This window comes from Saccopteryx leptura, chromosome 1 (genome assembly GCF_036850995.1).
Source record: "Saccopteryx leptura isolate mSacLep1 chromosome 1, mSacLep1_pri_phased_curated, whole genome shotgun sequence".
Lineage (NCBI taxonomy): Eukaryota > Metazoa > Chordata > Mammalia > Chiroptera > Emballonuridae > Saccopteryx > Saccopteryx leptura.
The window spans coordinates 314,587,157-314,614,261 of NC_089503.1; the positions used below are offsets into that span (position 1 = coordinate 314,587,157).

The 27,105-nt window shown below is 44.8% G+C and overlaps 1 protein-coding gene across 1 annotated transcript in view; it reads right to left on the reverse strand.

Annotated features, from left to right (window-relative positions):
* The window catches only part of ARFGAP3 (ADP ribosylation factor GTPase activating protein 3), a 57,799-nt gene that overhangs the window by 26,786 nt on the left and 3,908 nt on the right, over positions 1-27,105 (reverse strand). The window contains exons 2-7 of the mRNA XM_066358587.1: positions 22,119-22,237; positions 16,140-16,212; positions 12,261-12,392; positions 11,299-11,382; positions 7,508-7,595; positions 1,790-1,849 (exon numbers count right to left, since the gene is read on the reverse strand). Coding sequence (XP_066214684.1) covers positions 1,790-1,849; positions 7,508-7,595; positions 11,299-11,382; positions 12,261-12,392; positions 16,140-16,212; positions 22,119-22,237 — 556 coding nt within the window. The remainder of the gene's footprint in view (positions 1-1,789; positions 1,850-7,507; positions 7,596-11,298; positions 11,383-12,260; positions 12,393-16,139; positions 16,213-22,118; positions 22,238-27,105) is intronic.

The following is a 27,105-nucleotide window of genomic DNA, read 5'->3' on the forward strand; positions in this document are numbered from 1 at the left end:
TTTCTTGTGGAAGAGACAGAGAGAGTCAGAGAGAGGGACAGATAGGGACAGACAGGAAGGGAGAGAGATGAGAAACATCAATTCTTCGTTGCAGTTCCTTAGTTGTTCATTGTTTTCTAATATGCACCTTGATGGGGGGGGGGGGGGGGCCTACAGCAGACCGAGTGACCCCTTGCTCGAGCCAGCAGCAGCCTTGGGCTCAAGCTGGTGAGTCTTGCTCAAACCAGATGAGCCCGTGTGCTCAAGCTGGCGACCTCAGGGTCTTGAACCTGGGTCCTACACATCCCAGTCCGACGCTCTATCCACTGCGCCACCACCTGGTCAGACCAAAATTCTTTTAAAATAATAAGTTAACTAGGCACTAAGTATACAGCTGAAGTAGTGAGTGATATGCTTTTCCACCTTCACTTATATACAGATTTTATCATATTAATAAATATATATAAAGCATTATTTTAGTAGCAGTACTTTCTCAACTGCACAAAAAATACATAATGCTTTTGGAGAAAGTTTCTAAACAGTAGCTCTTTGAATAAACTGTAATCATAGATTATATATTCCTTTTTTAGAATCATGTGTAAGAGACCCAGTAAGAATAAAATCTTAATTTTTTTTCTACAAAGCTGAGAATGTGCTTTAATAGGAAAAGATAGCATAAAAACCACAAACAACAGAAGATTGATTATCTTTAGCCCTAATGAGAGAATAACATCATTCTATTTCAAGTAGGAAAAAGAGATCCATGAATATTTCTCTTTCCACCACGTTTTTATGTTTGTGTTGTAGTAGTCACATTATCTGCTCTCAACTCCCTACACATCTATTAATACATGACGAAAAAATCTGAAATTCCTCCCTCCCTCCCTTCCCTGCTTTCTTTCTTTCTTTCTTTCTAATTGATTTTTAGAGAGAAACGGAAAGAGAGAGAGACAGACAGAAACACTGATCTGTTCCTGTGTGTGCGCTGACTGGAGATCGACCCTCAACCTCTGCACACTGGGACAACACTCTAGCCGAGAGGCCCGGCCAGAGATGGGACATTTCTAATAGTTTAGTTATTTTTCACTAAAGTAGTTGCTTTCCAATTAATGAAATGTAGTATGTATCAATTTCAGATTATACTTCTCTAATAATGAAAAATTAAAGATTAAGTTCATCTAGTATAAAAGCAGAAAGAGGCTTGTCCAGGTGGTGGCGCAGGGGAGCATTGACTTGGAATGCTGAGGGTCCAGGTTTGAAACCCCAAGGTCACCAGCTTGAGCGTGGGATCAGAGACATGACCCCATGATTGCTGGCTTGAGCAAGGGGTCAGTGGCTCAGCTGGAGAAAGCAATCAATGAACAACTAACTAAAGTGCCACAACTACGAGTTGATGCTTCTCAACTCTCTCCCTTCCAGTCTGTCTGTCTGTCTCTCAATTTTATTAAATAAATAAATAAATAAATAAATAAAAACAGAAAGGGGAGAAGATGCTGAGTCCTTGAGCAAACAGAAATGATGTGGCTGGTGTGACTTCTGCTGATACTGGAAACATACACCAGCTAACATAAACTCGCAAACAAAAGCACCACCACACCCCTGGTGGGTCCACAAGATGCTGCTGCATGTCACAGTCGCCGAGTCACCTCACACAGAACAGCCTGTTGGCTTGATAAAATCTCATTAACAGATTTTCAGTTAATAGTCATGGCGCCATATACTCTAAATTCTAGGCAGAACACAAAGACAGGATGCATTTTTTCCTTAATAAATCTCACTCTCTAAATCAGAATATAATCATGCATGTTACCTAGAGCAGCCTTGGTTGGTACATTAAGGCCTTCCACATTTGGTCCTTGCTCTGGTTCACCTGCAAGTTAAAAATATTTCTATTAATGCAGAAAATATACTCATCAAACTCACCTGTGAATATGTAATCAAATCAACTTGCTGAGTATGATATTATGTCCAATCTTGTCAAGGATCCTTTCTTTTTAGCTTCATATACTGTTTTATCATTACAAGAATTTTGATTTAAAAGTACATTAAGCCTGACCTGTGGTGGCGCAGTGGATAAAGCGTCGACCTGGAAATGCTGAGGTCGCCGGTTCGAAATCCTGGGCTTGCCTGGTCAAGGCACATATGGGAGTTGATGCTTCCAGCTCCTCCCCCCTGTCTCTCTCTCCTCTCTCTCACTCTCTCTCTCTCTGTCTGTCTCTCTCTCTAAAATGAATAAATAAAATAAAGTTTAAAAAAAAGTACATTAAAATAACAGTGTATTTTTTATACAATTGCTTTCCAGAATAAAAATGTCAGTGGTCTCCTTCATTAATGTCATTTGAAATTCTACCTTATGATCTGGTGTTTTAAAGTGAACTGGTCTGAGACACCCAGTACATATGTGGAGTTTACACACCCGACAGTTGCCAAGAACTCTGCCCAGTTTCCTAACTGACCTAAAAAACGATCCTGTAAAAGTGTCGACCTGGAGCACTGAGGTCGCTGGCTCAAAAACCCAGGCTTGCCCAGTCAAAGCACATACGAGAAGCAATTAATGAACAACTAAAGTGAAGCAACTACGATCTTGCTCTTTCTCTCTCTAAAATCAATAAATAAAATCTTTAAAAAAAGATCCTAGTTAGAAACTCTATTAAGCCTTACTTCAAAAGATGTTGGGGTTTTTTGTGGTTTTTTTTTTTTTTTTTTTTTAATTTTTCTGAAGTAAGGAGGCAGATCCTGCATGTGCCCAACTGGGATCCACCTGGCATGCCCACCAGGGGGCAATGCTATACCCATCTGGGGCATTGCTCTGTTGCAACAGGAGCCATTCTAGCGCCTGAGGCAGAGGCCATGGAGCCATCCTCAGCACCCGGGCCATCTTTATTCCAATGGAGCCCTGGCTGTGGGAGGGGAAGAGAGAGACAGAGAGGAAGGAGAGGGGGAGGGTGGAGAAGCAGATGGGCGCTTCTCCTGTGTGCCCTGGCCGGGAATCGAACCCAGGACTTCCACATGCCGGGCCGACGCTCTACCACTGAGCTAGCTGGCCAGGGCCAAAAACATTTTGTTTTTAATCTTATTACTTAAAAAAATGAGTAAACAAAATGTAGTATATCCATACAATGGAATATTATTTGGTCATAAAAAAAATACTGACACATGCCATGACATGGATGAACCTTTGCAAAATTATGCTAAGCACAAGACTCTGGTCACAAAAGACCACATATTATATGATTCCATATATATGAAATGTCCAGAACAGGCAAATCCTTAGAGATAGAAAGCATACTAGTGGTGGCCAAGTGCTGGGGGGAGAGGCAGAAGAGAATGAGGAGTGACTATTAATAAGTACAGGGTTTCTTTTAGGAATGATGAAAATGTTCTGGAATCAGTGGTGATGGTGGCATAACCTTGTGACTATATTAAACAAAACTGAATTGTACATCTCAAAGAGTGGATTTTATAGTATGTGAATTATATGTCAATAAAGCTGTAATTTAGAAAGGCAGGCCCAATAGAGGAAACACAACTGTTTTATTTTTATAAATATTTAAAAGGTAAACCCTAGTTAAGGCTTATTTTATTTTATTACTTTGTTTTTGTATTTTTCTGAAGTGAGAAGCAGGGAAACAGAGAGACAGACTCCGCATGTGCCCGATCAGGATCCAGCCAGCCCACTAGGGGGCGATGCTCTGCCCATCTAGGGTGTTGCTCCGTTGTAACCAGAGCCATTATAGCGCCTAAGGGGAGGCCATGGAGCCATCCTCAGTGCCCGGGCCAACTTTGCTCTAATGGAGCCTTGGCTGCGGGAGGGGAAGAGAGAGACAGAGAGAAAGGAGAGAGGGAGGGGTGGAGAAGCAGATGGGCACTTCTCCTGTGTGCCCTGGCCGGGAATTGAACCCAGGACTTCCACATGCCAGGCTGATGCTCTACCACTGAGCATACTGGCCAGGGCTAGTTAAGGCTTTTAAATAGGCAAAGCAGGATGAGTGAGAACAGTGGTATTTTATAGAAAAATAACTTACCACGTGTTTTTTGATCACCTACTACAGGCTGGGACCTGCTCTGGGCAATGGAGAAAGAGCAGTGAATAAGAAGACACCAGCAGAGTATTTCAGGCTTTGTATTCTATTAGTTAAACTTTTGTTTTCTTTTTATTGTGCAATACTTAAGTTTACTCAAAACTGTACATGGTCACCCACTGCTGACAAATACAATTTTGGGTTAGGCCAGGAGACAGAAAGTCCCCTTAACAGCTGCTTATGAAAACGTGTAGACGGAGAAGAGATGGGAAAGTGCTGTCACAGATGCAAAAGGGGGGGAATTCTAAACAAGAATAATGTAGATTTAAAAATATTTACAAGGATAAAACTTGTTCTGCATTTCGTTCTTAGTTTTCTGTTAGTAACATAAACTGAAAAACCTGGACTTGAGCCATTATGGGGCTCTCACACGGCAGGTAACCTTCACTCAAAGGCCTTTGACGCTGATACATAGTAACAGTAGCAGTGTTTACATGCTTGTGGTATTTCAGAGGGTACAAACTCCCCTTTCCTCCTGACAAACTCCTCAGCCGGAGGATGGTGGAATTCGTTTTTCTCTTCTCTTTCACAGTTGATGACAAACCGATCACTGGCTCAGATAGATTCCCTATCTTCAGAGGTGAACTTAACGGCGGGTGTACTGGGCACGCACCCTGGACCCCGACTTCTGAAGGGCCCCACAAAACCCCAACTTTACACTTTTTTCTAATGACACCAAGTTTGGTTTCATATGTGGAATTTTAACATTAATAGTACATAATATTTTTTATTTACTTAAAAATACAGTTAACATGTATTTTTATTTTCTCTCTCTTTTTTTAAAGGGGCCCAATATTTTCTTCTATGCCTGGGGCCTCACCTGACCTTAATCCGCCTCTGCCGTTTTTGTTTTTTTCAGAGAAAGAGAGGGATAGACAGGGACAGACAGACAGGAACGAAGAGAGATGAGAAGTATCAATCATTAGTTTTTCATTGCATGTTGCAACACCTTAGTTGTTCATTGATTGCTTTCTCATATGTGCCTTGACCGCAGGCCTTCAGCAGACCGAGTAACCCCTTGCTGGAGCCAGCGACCTTGGGTTCAAGCTGGTGGGCTTTTTGCTCAAACCAGATGAGCCCGCACTCAATCTGGCGACCTCGGGGTCTCGAACCTGGGTCCTCTGCATCCCAGTCCAATGCTCTATCCACTCCGCCACTGCCTGGTCAGGCCCACCTCTGCCTATCTTAAAAAGAATTTCTTCCTGGAGGAGCCCACAGCCCAGTGGAAGGGACACAGAACGGACACAGAAGCAAGGAACACACTAGTTCCCAGAGCTCAGCTGTGCTGTGCCATGAGGTTATACTATATGTAAACGTGGTTTGGCTGAGGTGGTCCGGGGCCTCCCTGAGCAGAGGACTTGGACCTGTGGCTCCAATAAGGAGGCAGCCATGTGATGCCTAGGGTCAGAGTCACTCCAAGCCAAACAAAAGCAAACACAGGAAAGAAGCGCAGAGCAGCGAAGTCCAAGAGACCAAACAGCTAACCACACCTTGGGTATGCATCAATGTCTCCCTTCTGGGCATTTGAGGTCATGTGCATAAAAATGAAATGTGAAAAAAACAATCACAGGTTGCAAATCAAACAAAACCAGTTATGTCAGAGGCCTTTGCATACTAAGGAACAGAGCTTTTTGTCTATATTGAATTGCACATTTTAACCCTTTGTCTTTATAGTACTTCTTCAGACCACCAGTGTTACATTTCTACTTGTCAGACTTACTGATCCTTCCTTTTGTGATGCTTGCTTCTGGCCTTACTCTAGGATGGCATAAAAGCTCCACCCATGTTTCTTCTAGGACCCTCATATTTTCATGTTTCATATTTACATCTTTGACTCACCTGAATTTAGTTCAGAAGAAAGAGTAAAAAGGAATTCTGCTTTGTTTTATTATTATTTTTTCCAAAATGTTAGATATTTGTCCCAACTTCATTCGTTGTTCCCCAGGATGCCAAATGTTCCTCTCCTGATTCACGATAGGTCTACTCCCAGACCGGTAAAATGAAAGCAGGCACCCTGAAATCTGTTTGCTGGGATCTCGGACACTCCTACCCTTACACTGGGAGTTCAGTACAAGTAAGGCACCTGCTCTTCTGCACAGCACATGCCCCGACTCCCCATCAGACACCTGGTGACCACCTCAACCCTCCACCAAAATGCTGGCCAGAAAGTTTCTCAGTACCATCACCCAGACTTAAGGGTGGTGACAGCTCAGTTCCTTCCTGCTACACTAAGTTCCTTAGTTCCAGGCTGGACTTTTACACGCCAGCACTTCTTTGGGTACCACGCTTCAGGAGTTCACTGCTTAGCTGTCAGTCACTTTTTTTGAGTTTTTTGGGGGAGGTTTTGTTGTTTTTTTGTGGTAGAGACAGAGAGAGAGAGTCAGAGAGAGGGACAGATAGGGACAGACAGACAGGAACGGAGAGAGTTGAGAAGCATCAATCATCAGTTTTTCGTTGTGGTTTTTTAGTTGTTCATTGATTGCTTTCTCATATGTGCCTTGATCGTGGGGCTATAGCAGACCGAGTGACCCCTTGCTCAAGCCAGTGACCTTGGTCCAAGCTGGTGAGCTTTGCTCAAACCAGATGAGCCCTCGCTCAAGCTGGCGACCTCGGGGTCTCGAACCTGGGTCCTCTGCATCCCAGTCTGACGCTCTATCCCCTGTGCCATCGCCTGATCAGCCATGTTTTTTTGTTTTTAATTTACACTAACATTCTGGCTAATAAAAGACACTCAGTTTTTGTTTTTGTTTTTTTTGTATTTTTCCGAAGATGGAAACCAGGAGGCAGTCAGACAGACTCCCGCATGTGCCCAACCGGGATCCACCGGGCACGCCCACCAGGGGGCGATGCTCTGCCCATCTTGGGGCATCACTCTGCCGCAATCAGAGCCATTCTAGTGCCTAAGGCAGAGGCCACAGAGCCATCCTCAGCGCCCGGGCCAACTTTGCTCCAGTGGAGCCTTGGCTGTGGGAGGGGAAGAGAGAGACAGAGAGGAAGGAGAGGGGGAGGGGTGGAGAAGCAGATGGGCGCTTCTCCTGTGTGCCCTGGCCGGGAATTGAACCCGGGACTGCTGCATGCCAGGCCGACACTCTACCACTGAGCAAACCGGCCAGGGCACAAGACACTCAGTTTTAAATCAGAAAAAATTGATGTCTTGATCTGTGGGTTTTTTTTTTTTAAGATTCTATTAATTTTAAAGAGAGAGGTGGTGGGAGAGAGAAGGGGGATGTTGGGCAAATGAGTTTGTAAAATTTGTATTTTTTGAGTTTGTACACTTTTATTGTTAAAAATGGCACTGTTTTTGTTCTTTTTTTACAAAAGTGAGCTTGCATTCCATGTTCAGTGATCTACTCTGTCCACCTCCTAGTCTGGTCTTACTGTCTGAGTTTCACAGCATGCCTTTGAACCCCAGTGGAGCAGCAGTCTGTGACAGCTCCAAAGACTACCTTCGTTATTGGCTGGGGTGGTGTCCACGTTTCTTGGTGTTAAAGAAGCTGGTTCCGGGTGTGCTGTGGTCCACCCTGTGCCGCTCACCTGAAGCAAAGTGAGAAAAGTCATCAGCGGGCAAAGCAAGAAAAGTCATAAAAAAACCCAAATCAAAGCAGGGGAAAGAAATGATCATTTAAATAGTCACCTTTCTAGTACCTGGATTAGTGGGAAGGAAGGATAATAAACATGTCTAATCTTAATTCTATTTCAGTGCTCAAATTCCTTTTTTTCATCCTTTTAGAAAAAGTAAAATCTTTTTTTTTTAATTTATTGATTTTAGAGAGAGAGGAAGAAGGGAAGAGAGAGACAGGAACATCGATCTGTTCCTGTATGTGCCCTGACCAGAATCGAACTGGCAACCTCTGTGCTTTGGGATGATGCTCTAACCAACCAACTTATCTGGCCAGGGCAAAAAATAAAACGTTTATTATGCAATAACTTCAGGTTTACACAGAGGTTACTAAGATAATACAGTTCCTTACTTTTCACCCAGCTTCCTTTTGTGTTCAAATACCCATGATGCATTTGTCAAAACTAAGAATTACCATGGTACATTAGCAAAACCCCAGACTTGAAAAAGTCCAGTATTTTGCCAGTTTTTTCTCTAATGTTTCTTTTCTGTTCCAGGACCCAATTCAGGATCCCACAGTGCCTTTCTTACTTCTCCTTAATCTCTCCTGGGTTGGAAGGGTTTCTCAGTCTTTCCTCATTTCTCATGATCTTGAAACTTCTGAAGGGTACTGATCAGGTATTTTTGTAGACTATCCCTCAATTTGAGTTTTCTGATGTTTTCTCATGATTAGGCTACATTAGGGGGAGAAAACAACAGAGGTACCCTCACTGCCTCAGGTCAACATGACACTGCTGGTGATGCTAACATTGAGCATTTGGTTCAGGTGATACCTGCCTATCTTCCTGGTGAACTTGTTTTTCCCTCTCCATCTTCTAGTCTTGGGAAGCTAGTCACTAAGTCTGGCCACAGTCAAGGGGAGAAGACAAAGCTCTACCTCCTGAAGCAGAATTATCTATTATACATGATTGGGAATTTTTCTATAAGAAAGATTGTCCCTTCTCCCTATTTATTTTTTAAACTTTATTCATTTTAGAGAGGAAAATAGGGGGGGGGAGCATCAACTCCCATATGTGCCTGAGGCAAGCCCAGGGTTTCAAACTAGCTACTTAAGCATTCCATGTTGATGCTTTATCCATGTGCCACCACAGGTCAGGCCCAATAGTGTCTTTTTTTTTTTTCTTTTCCAAGTGAGAGGAGGGGATATACAGACTCCCACATGCGCCCCGACCAGGATCCACCTAGCGACCCATCTAGGGCCAATGCTCTGCTCATCTGGGGTCACGCTTTCAACTAAGCTATTTTTAGTGCCTGAGGAGGAGGCTCCATGGAGCCATCCTCAGCACTCAGGGCCACACTCAAACCAATCGAGCCACTGGCTATAGGAGGGAAAAAGGGAGAGGAGGGGAAGGGAGAGGGCTGAGAAGCAGATGGTTGCTTCTCCCGTGTGCCCTAACTAGGAATTGAACCCGGTACATCCCTACACAGGGCTGATGCTCTATCCCCTGAGCCACCAGCCAGGGCCAATCTCATTATTTCTATTCCTAACATTTCTCGGCTACTAATCATGAATATTCTGTATCTAGTTCTAAATTAAACAATAGCTCACAACAGAACACCTTATCTTTTTCTATTGTTTTCTGTCCACCCCCCTCCCCTTTTTATGTGTTTGACAGAGACAGAGAGTAGGACAGAGAGGGACAGATAGGCAGGAAGGGAGAGAGATGAGAAGCGTCAATTCTTCGTAGCAGCTTCTTAGTCTATTTGTCCATTGATTGTTTTCTCATATGTGCCTTGACCAGGGGGCTACAGCAGAGTGAGTGACCCCGTGCTCAAGCCAGCAATCTTGGGCTAGAGCCAACGACCTTGGGATTCAAGCCAGTGATCTTTGGGCTCAAGACAGCGACCTGGGGTCATGTCTATAATCCCAAGCTCAAGCCAGCGACCCCATGCTCAAGCAGGTGAGCCTGCACTCAAGCCAGATGAGCCCGCTTTCAAGCCAGCGACCTCAGGGTTTCAAACCTGGGTCCTCTGTGTCCCAGTCTGATGCTCTATCCACTGCGCCACCGCCTGGTCAGGCTCTGTCCCCCCCCCCTTTTTTTTGTTCCCCCCTTTTTTGACAACTACTTCTAATAACTATTGACTGCATCGATGACAACATGTATATGAAAATTATAACAGCAAAAAAAAAAATCAAGGTTTAGCAATTTATAAAACTTCACATATTTTTTACTTGAGAATTAATTAAAGAATGGATTGAGAAGCAGTTGAACAAATGGTGCCCCCTTCCCAGTGGGATTGGGAGGAGGCCAGGCGGCTAACAGAACAGCGGAAGCTCTGAGCCAGAGGTTGGCACACATTTCCTTAAAGGACTAGTGAGCAAATATTCTAGGCTTTAGAGGTCTGTATTCCCTGATCTGAGAAATTTGGGAAAAATTCACAGAAGGGCCATGGTTTGTTGTCACCGCTACTGTCAGGCCACAAAGATGAAGATAATGATACTTACTGCATTCATTGAAGGCTATTCTGTGCTGGGTACTAACAGTGGCGCAGTGGATAGAACATCGGACTGGGATGCGGAAGACCCAGGTTTGAGACCCCGAGGTCGCCAGCTTGAGCGTGGGGCTCAGCTGGTTTGAGCAAAGCTCACCAGGTTGCTGGCTCGAGCAAGGGGTTACTTGGTCTGCTGAAAGCCCACGGTCAAGGCACATATGAGAGAGCAATCAATGAACAACTAAGGTGTCGCAACAAAAAACTGATGATTGATGCTTCTCATCTCTCTCCGTTCCTGTCTGCCTGTCCCTATCTCTGACTCTCTCTCTGTCTCTGTAAAAAAAAAAAATTGAGTTAAATAAAAAGCAGTCTTCATTCTGTGCCAGTTCCAGAGCTCTGCAATGGACTGTGGCAGACTGCTAGTAATCATTTTCAGCTTCCCTGGCACTAGGTAAAGGCCATGCAACTAAACTGCAGCCAATAGGATTTGGGCAGAAATGATGGGCACCACTTCTAGACTCCGTATCTAAGAGAATGAGGCACTTGCTTTCCTGGGTGTCTGTCCTCTTCCCATTGCTGGGAAAGTCCATGAAATGGAATAGCCACTTGGACCCTGTGGTGAAAGCCACATACTAGAAGAACAAAACAAATCCCTTGGTCAACCCTGGACAGCTATCTACGTCTGAACTGCTGATCAGAAATTCATTTCTATCGTGGTTAAGTGACTCTATCTCAGGGTTGTCTGTGACAGCAACTTAGCCTGTTTCCTAACTGACATATTTTAAATTCACACCCTTTCTAACTGCAAACATGCTGCAAAATTATGTAAAGCATAATAAGTACCTCATGCCTGACCAGGTGGTGGCGCAGTGGATAGAGCGTCGGACTGGGATGCGGAGGACCCAAGTTCGAGACCCCAAGGTCGCCAGCTTGAGCGCAGGTTCATCTGGTTTGAGCAAAGCTTACCAGCTTGGACCCAAGGTCGCTGGCTCAAGCAAGGAATTACTCGGTCTGCTGTAGCCCCACGGTCAAGGCACATATGAGAAAACAATCAAAGAACAACTAAGGTGTCGCAACGAAAACGAATGATTGATGCTTCTCATCTCTCTCCGTTCCTGTCTGTCTGTCCCTATCTATCCCTCTCTCTGACTCTCTCTGTCTCTGTAAAAAAAAACAAAAACGTACCTCAGGAGAAGCATGGGAAGTAAAGAAGTCCTCCTCCTTTGGTGCTGGGGACAAGGGCGGGGCCACACAACTGTCAAGCCACAGCTAGAACAAAACATGAAGTACTATTTAGCATTTCCACTGGCTTGGAAGGTTTAATTTAACACTCTACTCTCTTTCTTGAGACCTGTTTTTTGCTAAAGATTGGTTTCTTTCATTATCATAAAATCAGTAGCCAGCCTACACAGGGCCCCTGAGCACATATCGGTAACATATGGGTCCAAAAACTTCTACTTCGAAACCCTGAGAATGTCAGAGCCATTTCTGAAAAGGGTGGATCAAGGACCTCAGACCTAAGCGCAGGTCCCACAGTGCCATCAAGCCTCTTCGGCTGTGGACTCCTTATTTGCAAATCCCTTCTCTGGGTGCTCAGGTCCTTCACAGACAGCAGAGGGTGCGTCACCAAGGGGTCATTCCCAGCTGAACTGACCAAGGCCACAGTCTGCCTTTTTTCAGCTTATACTGTAAACAGTGTCCCTTCATGGCCTATTTAGTGCCACATCTTCACATTTTTGTGCTTTTTATAGATGATTTCACGGTTTAAAACAGCCCTGCGCATGGTGCTCAAGTGCTACCTACTGCCTCAAGCACACGAGGCAGGGATGTGCCTTACGTTGAAACGTTGTAGTTTCATCCAGGCACGAATTACAGCTCTGTGGCCAAGTTCAATGTCAGAGTCAACAGCGTATATTAAATAAGGCATCTTTAAACAGAAACACGTGTAAAATAAGGTTATGTATTGACCAGGAGATGAAAATGTGGCCAGAAGCTGTAGGAACTGACCCCAGATATCCACTGGGGGCGGTTTTGGCAGCAACTGCTGAGAGCAAGCTCCCAGAACTGTGCATTGGCCCAGAGACCCAGCCAGAAACTTGCACTGTGTCAGGTAAAACCCAGGAGACAACCCAACCTGTGGCGCTTACGTCAGTGCCGTGCTTCCGCGTAGCCTGGGAGGCCAGGGACTTGATTTTGTCCCTATAGAGCTGAGCCGCACGACTGTTGTACTTGGCGTTGGTGTCGCTGGTGGCACACCCATGTTGATGGAAGAAGGACGACTAGAGAGGAAAGCACGTGGATTACTAGCAATACCGCAGCAGATCGAACATGGCAACCGAAAATGTTACTTCATGTTATGAAGGATTTTTGAAAATACTAGTAAAAACCAAAATCATGTAACCACTAAAATTTTTAAAATAAAATTTTCCTTATAAAAGGGAATACCTTCCACAGCTATAGCATTAATATTTTGGTAAAACTGGACATTAGACTTTAATTACAAAATGAAATAACTGGCCCTTTGTTTCTCCATTAAACCACCTCTGTTATACTAAATATTATTGGGGGGACGCTTTCCACTCAGGACTACTTTTAATTCATGAGAAATCCATTTCAATTTGGGTTCCACTAAAGTGGAATTTTTGACACGTTGGTTAGGAGCTAAGCTAACCTTCACCTTGTTTAGCACTATTCATTAACAGAGACAGCACAGGCAAGGTGATAAATGCTTAAACAATAGGAGGAAACTACTTCCAACCACCTTATAAGGGTTCATGGCACAGACATGAATTATAAAATTTGTATCTTAATTAAAGCAGGTATTCAAAAAACCTGTATGACCAATCCTTTTATGAACCCAATTTGATTAACGTTGGTACTGCACACCCACATGTACCAGATCCTGTTCTAGGTTCTTTGGGCACCATCCCATTAAATCCTCGCAGCAACACTGTCACATGTCACTATTACTATCTACTCTTTGCAGATGGGAAAACTGAAGCACAGAGAGGTTCAATAACTTGCCCAATGTTACACAGGTGAGAGGTAGAACAGGCATTCAAACTCCAGCAGGATGGTTTCAACTCCTCTGCTTGAGTAGAACAACCAATGACCTGACCCTTCCCACCCCCTCCCTGCCTCCCCACACCTGTGCTGGCTAGAGATGAGAAAGCTGGTCTCTGAAGGTGGACGGGACTCTCTGTCCCCGCACTTCAAAAGCTTGGGAAGGCTTTGAAATAAGGAGAGATAAAATAAAATCCACACGGGGGTGGGGGGAGAGATATTCAGTGGGACACTTGAATCTATGTAAATACAATAAATTAAAATAAAAAATAAATTTAAAAAAAATCAGCCCTGGCCGGTTGGCTCAGTGGTAGAGCGTCGGCCTGGCGTGCAGAAGTCCCGGGTTCAATTCCCGGCCAGGGCACACAGGAGGGGTGCCCATCTGCCTCTCCACGCCTCCCCCTCTCCTTCCTCTCTGTCTCTCTCTTCCCCTCCCGCAGCGAGGCTCCACTGGAGCAAAGATGGCCCGGGCGCTGGGGATGGCTCCTTGGCCTCTGCCCCAGGCACTAGAGTGGCTCTGGTCGCGACAGAGCAACTCCCCGGAGGGGCAGAGCATCGCCCCCTGGTGGGCAGAGTGTTGCCCCCTGGTGGGCGTGTTGGGTGGATCCCAGTCGGGTGCATGCGGGAGTCTGTCTGACTGTCTCTCCCTGTTTCCAGCTTCAGAAAAATACAAAAAAAATAATAAATAAATAAATAAAAATCCACAGTATTGAGCTTTGGAACAAGTCTGTGAACATCATGATAATGGGCACGGTTTCTAATAAGATGCCTGGAATATTAAGGCATGTATTATTTTTTATTTTATTTTTTTTAAGGCATGTATTATTTTGTTTGTTTGTTTGTTTGTTTTTATAGGGATAGAGAGAGAGTCAGAGGGATAGACAGGGACAGACAGACAGGAATGGAGAGAGATGAGAAGCATCAATCATCAGTTTTTCGTGGCGACACCATAGTTGTTCATTGATTGCTTTCTCATATGTGCCATGACCACGGGCCTTCAGCAGACTGAGTAACCCCCCGCTTGAGCCAGTGACTTTGGGTCCAAGCTGGTGAGCTTTTTGCTCAAACCAGATGAGCCCACGCTCAAGCTGGCAACCTCAGGGTCTCGAACCTGGGTCCTTTCGCATCCCAGTCCGACGCTCTATCCACTGCGCCACCACCTGGTCAGGCAAGGCATGTATTATTAATGGAGCAAAATCATTTCTTGAAAAGTGAAAAGAATCTTAGTTATTACAATGGTTTGTGGCCCTCCACAGTTCACTTCTACCTGACAAACACATATTCCTTAGAATTCAATTTTTCTCACAAGGCAAAAATTAAATCCAACTTAAATGTTAAAAAATCTAATTTAAATCTAATTTTTCTGCTTTGGGAATAATGAAAAAAAGGTTGAAAAAAATTAATCCAAGGGAATTTGATATTTTGAAAACTACTATTTTAGATTTATAGTTTTAATTTTAAATATCAAATTGATATGATATCATTTTTATTTGAAAGTATACAAATTTCCTTTTTTATACTTTGAATGTTTAATGGCATGTCTGTGGAAATTCTACCTACTAGTCCTCTACCATTTGGCATTATAAACAGGGTATCAGTGCTTTGGGTGGTTTTGCTGGCTAGATTCGTAAGGCTGCCAGTATAGAGTTTGACAATTCAGATATGTTGAATTTGTAAACAAAATTTAAAATGTTTTAGGATCCTTAGATTTGCAAGTAAGGTAGAAAAAAGTCTTCTCTATTACAATTATAAATTAAGTAACCACTTGTTTATTTTTTGCACAGAAATTACAAAGTTTATAAATTAATATGTGATATTTATCAACTGTACTTTATAATTTGGAGAATAGGTTTTATTAAAAATTTGTAGATTTCATAAATTAAATAAAATGCAGGTGTAAGCAGCTGTAAGCATTCATTCCATTCTAAGCACAAAATACACCTCTTCACTTACTAAAAAACTGTACTGTCGGCCCTGGCCGGTTGGCTCAGCGGTAGAGCGTCGGCCTGGCGTGCGGGGGACCTGGGTTCGATTCCCGGCCAGGGCAAAGGAGAGGCGCCCATTTGCTTCTCCACTCCCACCCCCTCCTTCCTCTCTGTCTCCCTCTTCCCCTCCCGCAGCCAGGGCTCCATTGGAGTAGGGATGGCCCAGGCGCTGGGGATGGCTCCTTGGCCTCTGCCCCAGGTGCTAGAGTGGCTCTGGTCGCGGCAGAGCGACGCCCCAGAGGGGCAGAGCATCGCCCCCTGGTGGGCGTGCCGGGTGGATCCCAGTCGGGCGCATGCGGGAGTCTGTCTGACTGTCTCTCCCCGTTTCCAGCTTCTGAAAAATACAAAAAAAACCACACACACACACAAAAACTGTACCGTCATAAAAAAGCCTCTATGTTAGTGCTTCCTGTTTTAATTTTCAAAGCTCTAGCACTACCTTTTGGTTCTTGTCTATCTGCTTTTTTTTTTTTTTTTTAAATGAATGACTTTTATTTTATTTTATTTTATTTTATTTATTCATTTTAGAGAGGAGAGAGAGAGGGAGAGAGAGAGACAGAGAGAGAGAGAGGAGAGAGAGACGGGGGAGGAGCTGGAAGCATCAACTCCCATATGTGCCTTGACCAGGCAAGCCCAGGGTTTCAAACCGGCGACCTCAGCATTTCCAGGTCGACGCTTTATCCACTGCGCCACCACAAGTCAGGCCGTCTGCTTCTTTAATGACTCTGTTTCTGCCCACAGGAGAGGGGTCTCACCTGTCTTGTTCATCACTATATCCCAGCACCTGGCCCAAAGCTCCATGTTTATTAGATGTTTAATGGATTTTTGGATAAACAAGTCAACCGGGTTGTCCAGCTCCAAAGCCCCTCACACCTTTCTGTCATCCCAAAGGGCCTCCCAAGCAGGGCAAGTACTGAACCTCTTCACCAGTGGAATGCACATTTACACTGAAGGAAAACAGGTGCAGGATGAACTTACTGCATTGGCATTTCCTCCAACTTGCATGCATCGCAACTGAAACCAAGACCAGTTAGAATCCAGCTCTGTAGATCTAAATGGAAAGAACATCTTAAAGGTTAATACTTTTCTTCCCCACAATTAAGCTACCAAACTTTTTTTTTTTAATTTTTTTTATTTATTCATTTTTAGAGATGAGAGGGAGAGGGAGAAAAAGAGACAGAGAGATAGAGAGAGAGAAGGAGGGAGGGGCTGGAAGCATCAACTCCCATATGTGCCTTAACCAGGCAAGCCCAGGGTTTTGAACCGGCCACCTCAGCATTTCCAGGTCGACACTTTATCCACTGCACCATCACAGGTCAGGCTAAGCCACCAAACTTTTGAGAATAAGATTGTCTTGTCTTGATCTTCAGGATCCCGAAGAATTCTAAGTTTATGTTAACAATGACACATGCTTCCAGCCTGCTGGGACCCCAAAGCACATACCATTGGTACAGCAGCTCCTGGCCCCTCTCATCCTTCCTAGAAGCCAAGGCTCTGATGGCCCTGACCACCTGCTCCCCTCCACTCCATATGATGCCAGCCAGCCAGCCATGTCCTCTAGGGAACAGAACACGACAAGCTTCCTGGAGCTGTTACAAAGACTCTTGACTCTTTGCTTCACATCCTTAGTGGGTCATGATCTAAAATCTGGTAATCTATCTCTACTCAGAATAGATGTCCTGTCTGGATTTTTTCAGGGTTTGCATTTGACCCCTAGTGGGTGCCTGGATAATGCTCATTTCACCACCAGGTGGGAAGGACCTACCACCATCACCACCATGCGGGAAGGAGGGAGAACACTCAGGATTGAATGCTCCTGAAGTGAAAGCAGCAAGTGCCTCCCACCCACCACACCTCAGGCCCTGCTTACCTGAAACCTGAGATCAACTCAGAGCAAGGCAAAGGCGACAAGTGTATTTCCCAACAATAAAAATTCACCAAGTGATCAGTGTAAAGCAAGACAGGAGAGCACTACATTGTTAGCCACTGCGCCACCACAGATCAGGCAGTGCTAGAAGTCCTTATATTGAATTGATAGATATGAGCAAAAAGCAAGGCAATCCCATATTCCACAATAGCTTGTCCTGCACCAACTGTAAAGGAATATGGACACACTAGAACGGGTGTAGGTAGAATACCCTTCACAGGATGGGCAAGGAAGAAAGAAAACAGGCTTCAGATCCACCAACAATTTCCTTTTATGCTGCCTTTCCATTCACTAATTTCTATGCTTACTTGTATTATTTAATCTTTGTGAGTATTAAGATGTTATTCTGAAGCCAATAGCTACCTTAAGATTAATAATGATATTAATAAGTATTATTATTACATATATATATGACATATCTACTTCATGGGGATATTAAAAGTAAAAATTAAATTTGACCTGTGGTGGCGCAGTGGAGAGAACATCGACCTGGAATGCTGAGGTCACCAGTTCAAAACCCCAGGCTTGCCTGGTCAAGGCACACAGGAGAAGCAACTTCCAAGAGTTGATGCTTCCTACTCCTTCCCACTCCCTTCTCTCTCTCTTACTCTCTCTCTCTCCTCTCTCTAGAATCAATAAATAAAATCTTTTTAAAAAGTAAAAATTAAACCATACCTTATCAGAAATACATGTCCCAGAGACAAAAATATATCTCCTTTTAGAATTTGGTTACCAAGCAAGGTGATTATGTTATATATCTTGTCCTGAAATCCCTGCTCTGAAAGATCTTGCTTAGTCACCACACTGTCATGATGCCCCCCTAAGACTGAGTTAGCTGCCATCACCACCCACCCTATCTGTCATAGGGAGGCCGTTAACAGCACAGTCTCTGGAGACCACTCCTAGCTGCATAACCTTAGGGAAGTTACTTAACCTCTTTGTGCCTCATCTTCCTCCTCTGTAAAGTAGGAACCATTTTATGATTATTCTGCTCCTGTAGAAAATAAGCTAATATCTGAAAATGGTTGGCTCATGGTAAACACCATATGACTAAAATTCTCGCCATCACTGTCATCATCATTATGGGTACTCCGCCACTGTGTTATAAGCAGCCAGCTCCGGAGGACAGGCACCCCCATATTTTTCTCTCACTCCTGGCACAGCACATAATAGATACCTGACTTAAACTATATCCTAAAATTGAAGCTACAAGTTCTCAAACTTGCTAATCTACCTTACAACTTTTAGTCCTAAACTATCTTTAAAAAAATAAAGCCAAACTTTTTCTTTTTTTTTTTTTTAGCAAGAGAGGGAGGGGGAGAGGAGAGGGACAGGAACAAGTAGACAAGGAGGGGGAGAGATGAGAAGCATAAACTTGTAGTTACAGCACCTTAGTTGTTCACTGATTGCTTTCTCATATGTGCCTTGAATGGGGGCTCCAGCTGAGCCAGTGATCCCTTGCTCAAGCCAGCGACCTTGGGCTCAAGCCAGCAACCATGAGGTCATGTCTATGACCTCACGCTCAAACTGGAGATCTCAGGGGTTTTTTTTGTTTGGTTTTTTTTTTGTATTTTTCTGAAGCTGGAAACGGGGAGAGACAGTCAGACAGACTCCTGCATGCGCCCTACCGGGATCCACCCGGCACGCCCACCAGGGGGCGATGCTCTGCCCCTCAGGGGCGTCGCTCTGCCACGACCAGAGCCACTCTAGCGCCTGGGGCAGAGGCCAAGGAGCCATCCCCAGCGCCCAGGCCATCTTTGCTCCAATGGAGCTTTGGCTGTGGGAGGGGAAGAGAGAGACAGAGAGGAAGGAGAGGGGGGGTGGAGAAGCAAATGGGCGCTTCTCCTATGTGCCCTGGCCGGGAATCAAACCTGGATCCCCCGCACGCCAGGCCGACGCTCTACCGCTGAGCCAACCGGCCAGGGCCGATCTCAGGGTTTTAAACCTGGTCCTTGGCATCCCAGGTCAATGCTCTATCCACTGTGCCACCACCTGGGCAAGCCAAACATTTAAAAAATATATTTCTTAGAAATAATGATAAAAATTTCAGGTGTTCCTGAAATGAGCTGACTGGGATCCTGTCTCGTACACTGGACTTTAAACAAGCTGTGATGGCAATGGACTCTGAATTCTGTCAGCCTTAAGATGAAACCTGAGTTGCTCATTGGTGCCTATTCCTACACAGGGAGGTGACTCACTGTAGGTTATTTCTTATCTTATTAGATTAAGAGACGGTAAAAGGTAAGAGAATCTGAGTACTAAGAAAAAAGTAAACAGTGAAAGTAAGAAAAGTTGAAAAATTAGTGTCACTTTAACCAAATAGCTCCTGTTAACCAACTATGTAAAGGAGAAAATAGGTTTCCTACAACCTCCATAGTCCTTATGTAAGATTCAACGTTTTCCCCAATAAGCTAGTGTATATAATTTTTAATAGTAAAAAATGCTCAAAGAACAGCCTTTACCTCTTAAAAATACCCCCCTAAGTACCCTTATCATCCTTGACTTTATTCTGCCCAAATCCTAGACTGCTGCCCTCTAAACTAATTTTTAACAATTTTTTTTAATCACTTATATGCACTGTGATTTATAGTTGCTGTATATTTACTTGACTTTAGAAGGCTAGTGATTAAACTTTCAAAAGCCCAAACAGACTCTGCTGTCCGGCCTCACCAGGCTCTAGGTCAGTCCTTCCTTCAACCAAGGAACACGTCAGAACACCACCCCATTTCCTGGAAGGGTTTAAACTGGCTGTGTGTTTTAGTGGTGAGGAAGAGGGAGGGCCAGGTTATAAAGGGCAGGGCTTGGCAGGGAAGAAGAGAAACAGAACACAGCAAACAGAGAAAGACAACCAGCTTTCCTGGGCTCCAGGAAGAGCAAGTCACCGTGTTGACTGGTAACAACCAGTCTGGGATGGGTAAGGGAAAAATATTAAAAATAAACTTGCCCTCTAAATCTCTCAGTATTCAAAAAAGAGACAAGAATAGGATAGTGTATTCAAAATATTCTGAGACCAGCAGTTAAGAAAAAAAGAAAAGAAACTGATAGAAACTCTAAAACCAACAAGAATAGATAAAAGATCTCCCTTTTCTAGATATTATAATTACTTATGGAGTTATATGGCTATAAGTATTTAGCACATCAGGCCTTTACAAATTGATTTCTGAAAAAGAACTCAGGAAAGTTTTTTGTTTTCGTTTGTTTTTTGGGTTTTTTTTGTATTTTTCCGAAGCTGGAAACGGGGAGAGACAGTCAGACTCCCGCATGCGCCCAACCAGGATCCACCCGGCACGCCCTCCAGGGGTGAGGGTCTGCCCCTCCGGGGTGTCGCTCTGCCGCGACCAGAGCCACTCTAGTGCCTGGGGCAGAGGCCAAGGAGCCATCCCCAGCGCCCGGGCCATCTTTCCTCCAATGGATCCTTGGCTGCGGGAGGGGAAGAGAGAGACAGAGGGGAAGAGAGAGACAGAGAGGAAGGAGGGGGGGGGTGGAGAAGCAAATGGGCGCTTCTCCTATGTGCCCTGGCCGGGAATCGAACCCGGATCCCCCGCACGCCAGGCTGACGCTCTACTGCTGAGCCAACCGGCCAGGGCCTGTTTTCGTTTGTTTTTTTTAAGTGAAGGAGGGGAGATGGTGAGACAGACTCCCACATATGCCCCAACCCGGATCCACCCAGCAACCCCCATCTGGAACGGATAATCGAATCAACTGAGTTATCCTCAGTGCCTGGGGCAGATGCTCAAACCAGTGTAGCTGCAGGAGGGGAAGAGAGAGAGAAGGGGGAGAGGGAGGAGAAGAGAAGCAGATGGTTGCTTCTTTTGTGTGCCCTGACTGGGAATTGAATCTGTTACTTCCACATAGTTACTTCCACATGCTGGGCCCCCTGGGACACTCTATCCACTGAGCCAATGGGCCATGGCCTCAGGAAAGTTTTTTTTTAATTAATATATTAAAAAAGAAAATTATGTTGCTATTACTATTTAGTTTTTGTCTATCATACAAAATATCTCACTACAAATTATAATAGACTTTATCCTTTGGGAACAAATGCTCTTTATAGTAATTACACTGTATCAATATTGCTTAAGTCACAATATAAGAAACACTTGCTCCCCACAATTCCAAACAGCCTGCCTGCCTAACTGGTTCCCTCCCTGGGAGAAGAAGCCGCAGGGATAGGTGGCCTAGTTGGCGGTGACAGCGATCACACTGAGCCCTCGTGGCTGAGCAGGGTGCCCTGACCAAGCCCGTGGCTGCTGAAGTGCAGGCCTTGCTGGGCTTCCAAGCCGAGCCCTGCTGAAATCCTTTCACTATCTCTTTTATTATTTCAATTCCTCTACCTCACACCAGGGCACTGGCTACTTCCCACTGGACTGTGAGGCTGTGTGTGTCCAGAGGGGGTACCTTCCTCTCTGCACACAATGCAAAGGTCCCACCCAGGCTACTACCACACCAGTGACAATAGAAGACAGGAACTTGTCAGAGGGAGCCAAAGCAGCCCAAGACTTCAGATGAAACAAGAAAGACATTCTAAAAAAAAAAAAAAAAAAAAGACATTCTATAAGCATCTGAAACTGCCACTAAAATTCACACACAAATCACCACTCAAGCTGGACGGTATTGGTGGCCTGGGAATCAAGGCTGTGGGATTACGCTAGATCCCTGCTACAACCTTAGCTCTTCCCCATGGGGTGGAGGTGGACCTGCAGCACCTGAATCCCCACGTCTGGTGGGTGAGTGTCACAGCAGGGCTCCTTTGTCATTAGAAGACTGTAAAGGGAAAGGAAATACTGCCTCACACCCTCTATTCTGACTGTCTTCAACAACCTGGCCTCAAGTCTCTGACAGAGCTATATAACAATAACAAAATAGAAAATAACTCACTTTCCCAGTTTACTTAATTATATGACTTAACTCTCATGACTCATAACCCACCTCTCATTTTTCTTGATGTCAAAGGAGACATAAAGGGGAAAGAGACCCATGTGACAATGTAATAATCCCTTCCACCCTCCAACAGGCACGGATTCACTTACCGAATAAAACTCAAGTGAACACCAAGTGACCGATGCGACCCTGAGCAATCGATACAAAGAAACACCCCATAGGTTATGCTTGCCCAGCTGGGGTTTTTGGCACCACAATCAAAACACACCTGAAAGAAAATTTAAAAAAATCAATTGCTAATTACCTTTTTTTTGGTGACAGAGACAGACAGAGAGAGGAACAGATAGGGACAGACAGACAGGAAGGGAGAGAGATGAGAAACATCAATTCTTTGTTGCAGCACCTTAGTTGTTTATTGATTGCTTTCTCATATGTGCCTTGACTGGGGAACTACAGCATAGTGAGTGACCCCTTGCTCAAGCCAGCGACCTTGGGCTCAAGCTGGTGAGCCTTGCTTACACTAGATGAGCCCGCACTCAAGCTGGCAACCTCAAGGTTTCGAACCTGGGCCTTCTGCGTCCCAGTCAGAGGCTCTATCCACTGCGTCACCGCCTGGTCAGGTGCTAATTACTTTATATTAGTCAAATGAGCCCTCCCATAAGACACAATACACGATTTAGCTTGAAAGCTACTTAACCTTTACAATTTAAATTGGTTAATAGGAACTGTCTCACCCAGATTTTAAAAACATCAAACTTCAATTTATTATTATAAGATATTATATTAATTACATATTAATAGAATTCTATTAATACAACTAATCAATTATATAATAAATGATATGTTATTACAAATCTATAGCACTATGCAGTATGCGTAGCGAAGAGAACTCAAGTACATATATCATCTCAGACATGACCTATCCTTGCCTAAGCAGGCAGTGTGCAGTGGATAGTGTTGGCTTGAGACACTAAGGACTCAGGTTCAAAACCCCAAGGACACTGGCTTGAGCATGGGATCACCAGCTTGGGCATGGGATCACAGACATGACCCCATGGTCACTAGCTTGAAACCCAAGGTCGCTGGTTTATCAAGGGGTCGCTGGCTCAGCTGGAGCCCCCCAGTCAAGGCACATATGAGAAAGCAATCAATGAACAACTAAGGTGCCGCAAGTATGAGTTGATCCTTCTCATCTCCATCTCTTCCTGTCTGTCTGTCCCTCTCTCTCACTAAAAAAAAAAATTACCTATCCTTGAAGCATTAACAGGGTTCCTACCAGTCACATAAATGAACACTAGCCAGGGAGAACCCTTGCTGAGAACACTCAAGGCCTTATTGTCCCCCAGAGCATGGCTCTACACCAGATGGCAGGTGTTGGGCATTCTTCTCTCCTCAGCTGGAAGAGAAGGAGAGTGTGGTAGCCAGCCTCCAAGGTGCCCCCAATGACCCTCCCCTCCTGGGAGTTTCACCCTTGTGTAATCCCCACCATCACTCTTCTAGGGTGCTCTGTGTGACCATAATATGGCACAAATGCTACATGTCACTTCCAGCTTAGGTTATAAAAGACACATGACTTCTTCTTTCTCTTGGATTTCTCGATCTGGGGAAGCCAGTTGCCATGTCTTGAGGACACTGGGGCAGCCAAGTGGAGAAATTCAAGTGCGGAGGACTGAGGCCCTCCATCCCATAGCCAGTGCAGAGTGGGGCCGGCTGATCACTACAGGAGTGAACTCGGGAGCAGAATCCCCACTTTCAGATGACTGCAGCCGCATGAGAGGCCCTGAGCCCTCCTTCCTCAACACTGACTAAGTCAGCCGTTCTTCATCTGATAACAGGATTGGAAACGTGCTTTAAAATCTGTAGTTCTTGTCATGGAAATCAACACAATTAAAGTCAGAACGACAGAAGGGTAACAATTATACAAATAGGTGAATTGTTAAATTTTTTTTTTCCAAAACAAAAGTGCCCATATTTTAGATACACTTTAGAGGCAGAGCCACATATGTGAAAATTGTCCCAACCACAATCATCAAGAAAGACTTCACCCGACAGGTGGTGATTCAGCGGATAGAGCATCGACCTGGGATGCCAAGGACTCAGATTCAAAACCCTAAGGTTGCCGGCTTGAGCATGGGCTCATCCGGCTTGAGCATAGGGTTGCCAGCTTGAGTGTGGGATTATAGACATGACCCCAAGATCGCTGACTTGACACCAAGGGCGCTGGCTTGAAGCTCAAGGTCTCTGGCTTGAGCCCAAGATCTCTGACTTGAGCAAGGGGTCACCGGCTCAGCTGAAGCCCTCACTCCATCAAGGCACATAGGAGAAAGCAATCAATGAATAACTAAAGTGTCACAACTATGAGTTGATGCTTCTTGTCTCTCTCTTTCTTCCTGTCTATCTGTCTGTCTCTCTCTGGAAAAAGAAAAAAAAAAAAGACTTGGCTTCTGACCTTTTGAGGGTAATACAAGAATGAAAACATGAGCAGGTTTTCCAAAGCCCCTCACTAGAAAGGTTCATATTAGGCATGTGTAAATTTGGGATGGCGGTGGAGTGACAATTGACATGAAAGATGCCAGCCACTCACTTCAATGGAATTGATAACTAGACACTGTGGCAGGTACTGAGGTGTAAGAAGTAGCTGGCATCGCTGATTCCACAAATACTTGCTGAGCCCCTACTCCCTGCCAGGCCATGTGCTGGCCTTTGAAGAGCTCATGGTAGTGGGAGAGAAACACAGACATTCAGACGCCCTGGGTAATAGCCATTAAAGTAAGAAATCCCCTTGGCCTGACCTGTGGTGGCATAGTGGATAAAGCGTCGATCTGGAAATGCTGAGGTCGCCGGTTCGAAACCCTGGGCTTGCCTGGTCAAGGCACATATGGGAGTTGATGCTTCCAGCTCCTCCCCCCTCTCTCTCTGTCTCTCTCTCCTCTCTCTCCCTCTTCCTCTCTCTCTCCTCTCTAAAAATAAATTAAATTAAATTAAAAAGAAAAAAAAAAGTAAGAAATCCCCTTATGTGGGACTGTGCCAAAAATGTCCCTCTACCGGAGGTCATTTGTAATCGTCATTTATTCAACTCACAGTTGTATATGTACATACAATCAAGAATGTACCTGATATGCCTGACCAGGCAGTGACACAGTCAACCTAGGATGCTGACTATCCAGGCTCAAAACCCAGAGGTCACTGGCTTGAGCATGGGCTCACCAGCTTGAGTGCAGGGTTGCCAGCTTGAGCATGGGATCATAGACATGACCCCATGGCTGCTGGCTTGAGCCCAAAGTCACTGTCTTGAGCAAGAGATCACTGGCTTGACTGGAGACACCCAGTCAAGGCACGTATGAGAAGCAATCAATGAACAACTAAAGTGATGCAACTGTGAGTTGATGCTCCTCATCTCTCTCCCTTCCTGTTTGTCTGTCTGTCTGTCTAAAAAAAAAAGAAGAATGTACCTGATGCACACAAAGTGGATGTACAAAAGTGTCTCAGCAGGCATGCCCAGAGCCTACAGACTAGCAGTCTAGTGGGCAAAGCAATTAGTTACAAGGTTGAATCTTAGGAAGCAAGAACAGGATGTGAAACGTTTTCTAACAAGGGTCCAAGAGACATTTGGGATCTCAAGGAGAGTCTAAAAGGGCATTAAGGGGCAAAAGCCTGTGCAGGAAATGGCCCAGTGGATGGCGGTGACAGAGGAGATTAGGTATGTACAGCCCAGAGCAGGCAAGTCTGTGAACCACTCCCGAGATAGTTGAAAGGCTAGGTATGAAATCAGTGGGGTTTCTAAGGTGGCGACTTCAGCATTCTCCTGACCCACCAATGGAGATGAGGAATTGCTAGATAGTAGCTCCATGAGGGTGGGGCCCAGTCTATCTTGGTCACCTAAGCTGAGCACCCAGCCTGGCACGAAGTGGCATTAAATGCAAATTCACATAGTGGGGCAGGCAGGAGTGGGACCTGTGGGACTGGAGGTTGGAAGGCAGTTAGAAATACAAGTCTGGCTCTCACAAATGCGCCTTCATCCTCCTGCTGGAATACAAGACTGCTTTGAGAGAGGGGGCTGCACTTTGTTTTGATATGCAATCCCAAACCAAAGTTTAGACATGCTTTTCTAAGCAGAATATCAGTTATCATGGTGATGAAAAAAGAAATAGTTTTGACTAAGTTTGTTTTGCTAATGATGAGAATAATAGTAGCTATTGAAATAATAGCTAATATTGATTGTCTACTCCTGTCAGGCACTACTGTTAGTCAACTGACTCTTCACAACCACCCTATCAGAAGGTACTGTTATTATCCCTTCAGGGTCAGCTTCTGGGGTGTGTGTGACCTGTGCAGTCCCACAGGGTCCCACACTCAGAAGGGCCCAAGTTGTCTCATCTTGAAATTCTTTTTTTTTTTTAATTTTTTTTTATTTATTCATTTTTAGAGAGGAGAGAGAGAGGGAGAGAGAGAGACAGAAAGGGGGGAGGAGCTGGAAGCATCAACTCCCATATGTGCCTTGACCAGGCAAGCCCAGGGTTTCGAACCGGCGACCTCAGCATTTCCAGGTCGACGCTTTATTCACTGCACCACCACAGGTCAGGCCTGAAATTCTTAATACTTTTCAAACAAGGGCCCTGTGTTTTCTTTCTTTCTTCTTAATTCATTTTAGAGAGGAGAGAGAGGGAGAGAGCACAAGAAAATGAAGGGGGTGGAGCAGGAAGCATCAACTGCCATATGTGCCCTGACCATGCAAGCCCTGGGTTTTGAACCGGTGACCTCAGTATTCCAGGTCGACGCTTTAACCACTGAGCCACCACAGGTCAGGCTTTTTTTTTTTTTTTTTTTTTTTTTTTTTTTTTAGTGAGACAAGGGGAGAGAGTGAGGCAGACTCCTGTATGTGCCCTGACCGGGATCCCCCTGGCAACCTCGTCTGAGGCCAATGCTGAGTACTGAGCTATTTTTAGCACCTGAGGCTGATACACTTCCACAAAGCTATCCTCAGCGCCCAGGGCCACACTTAAACCAATGATACCACTGCCTGCGGGAGGGAAAAATAGATAGGGGGTGGGGACAGAAGCAGGTGGTTGCTTCTCATGTGTGCCGTGACTGGGAATCGAACCCGGGGCGTCCATATGCTGGCTGACATTCTATCCA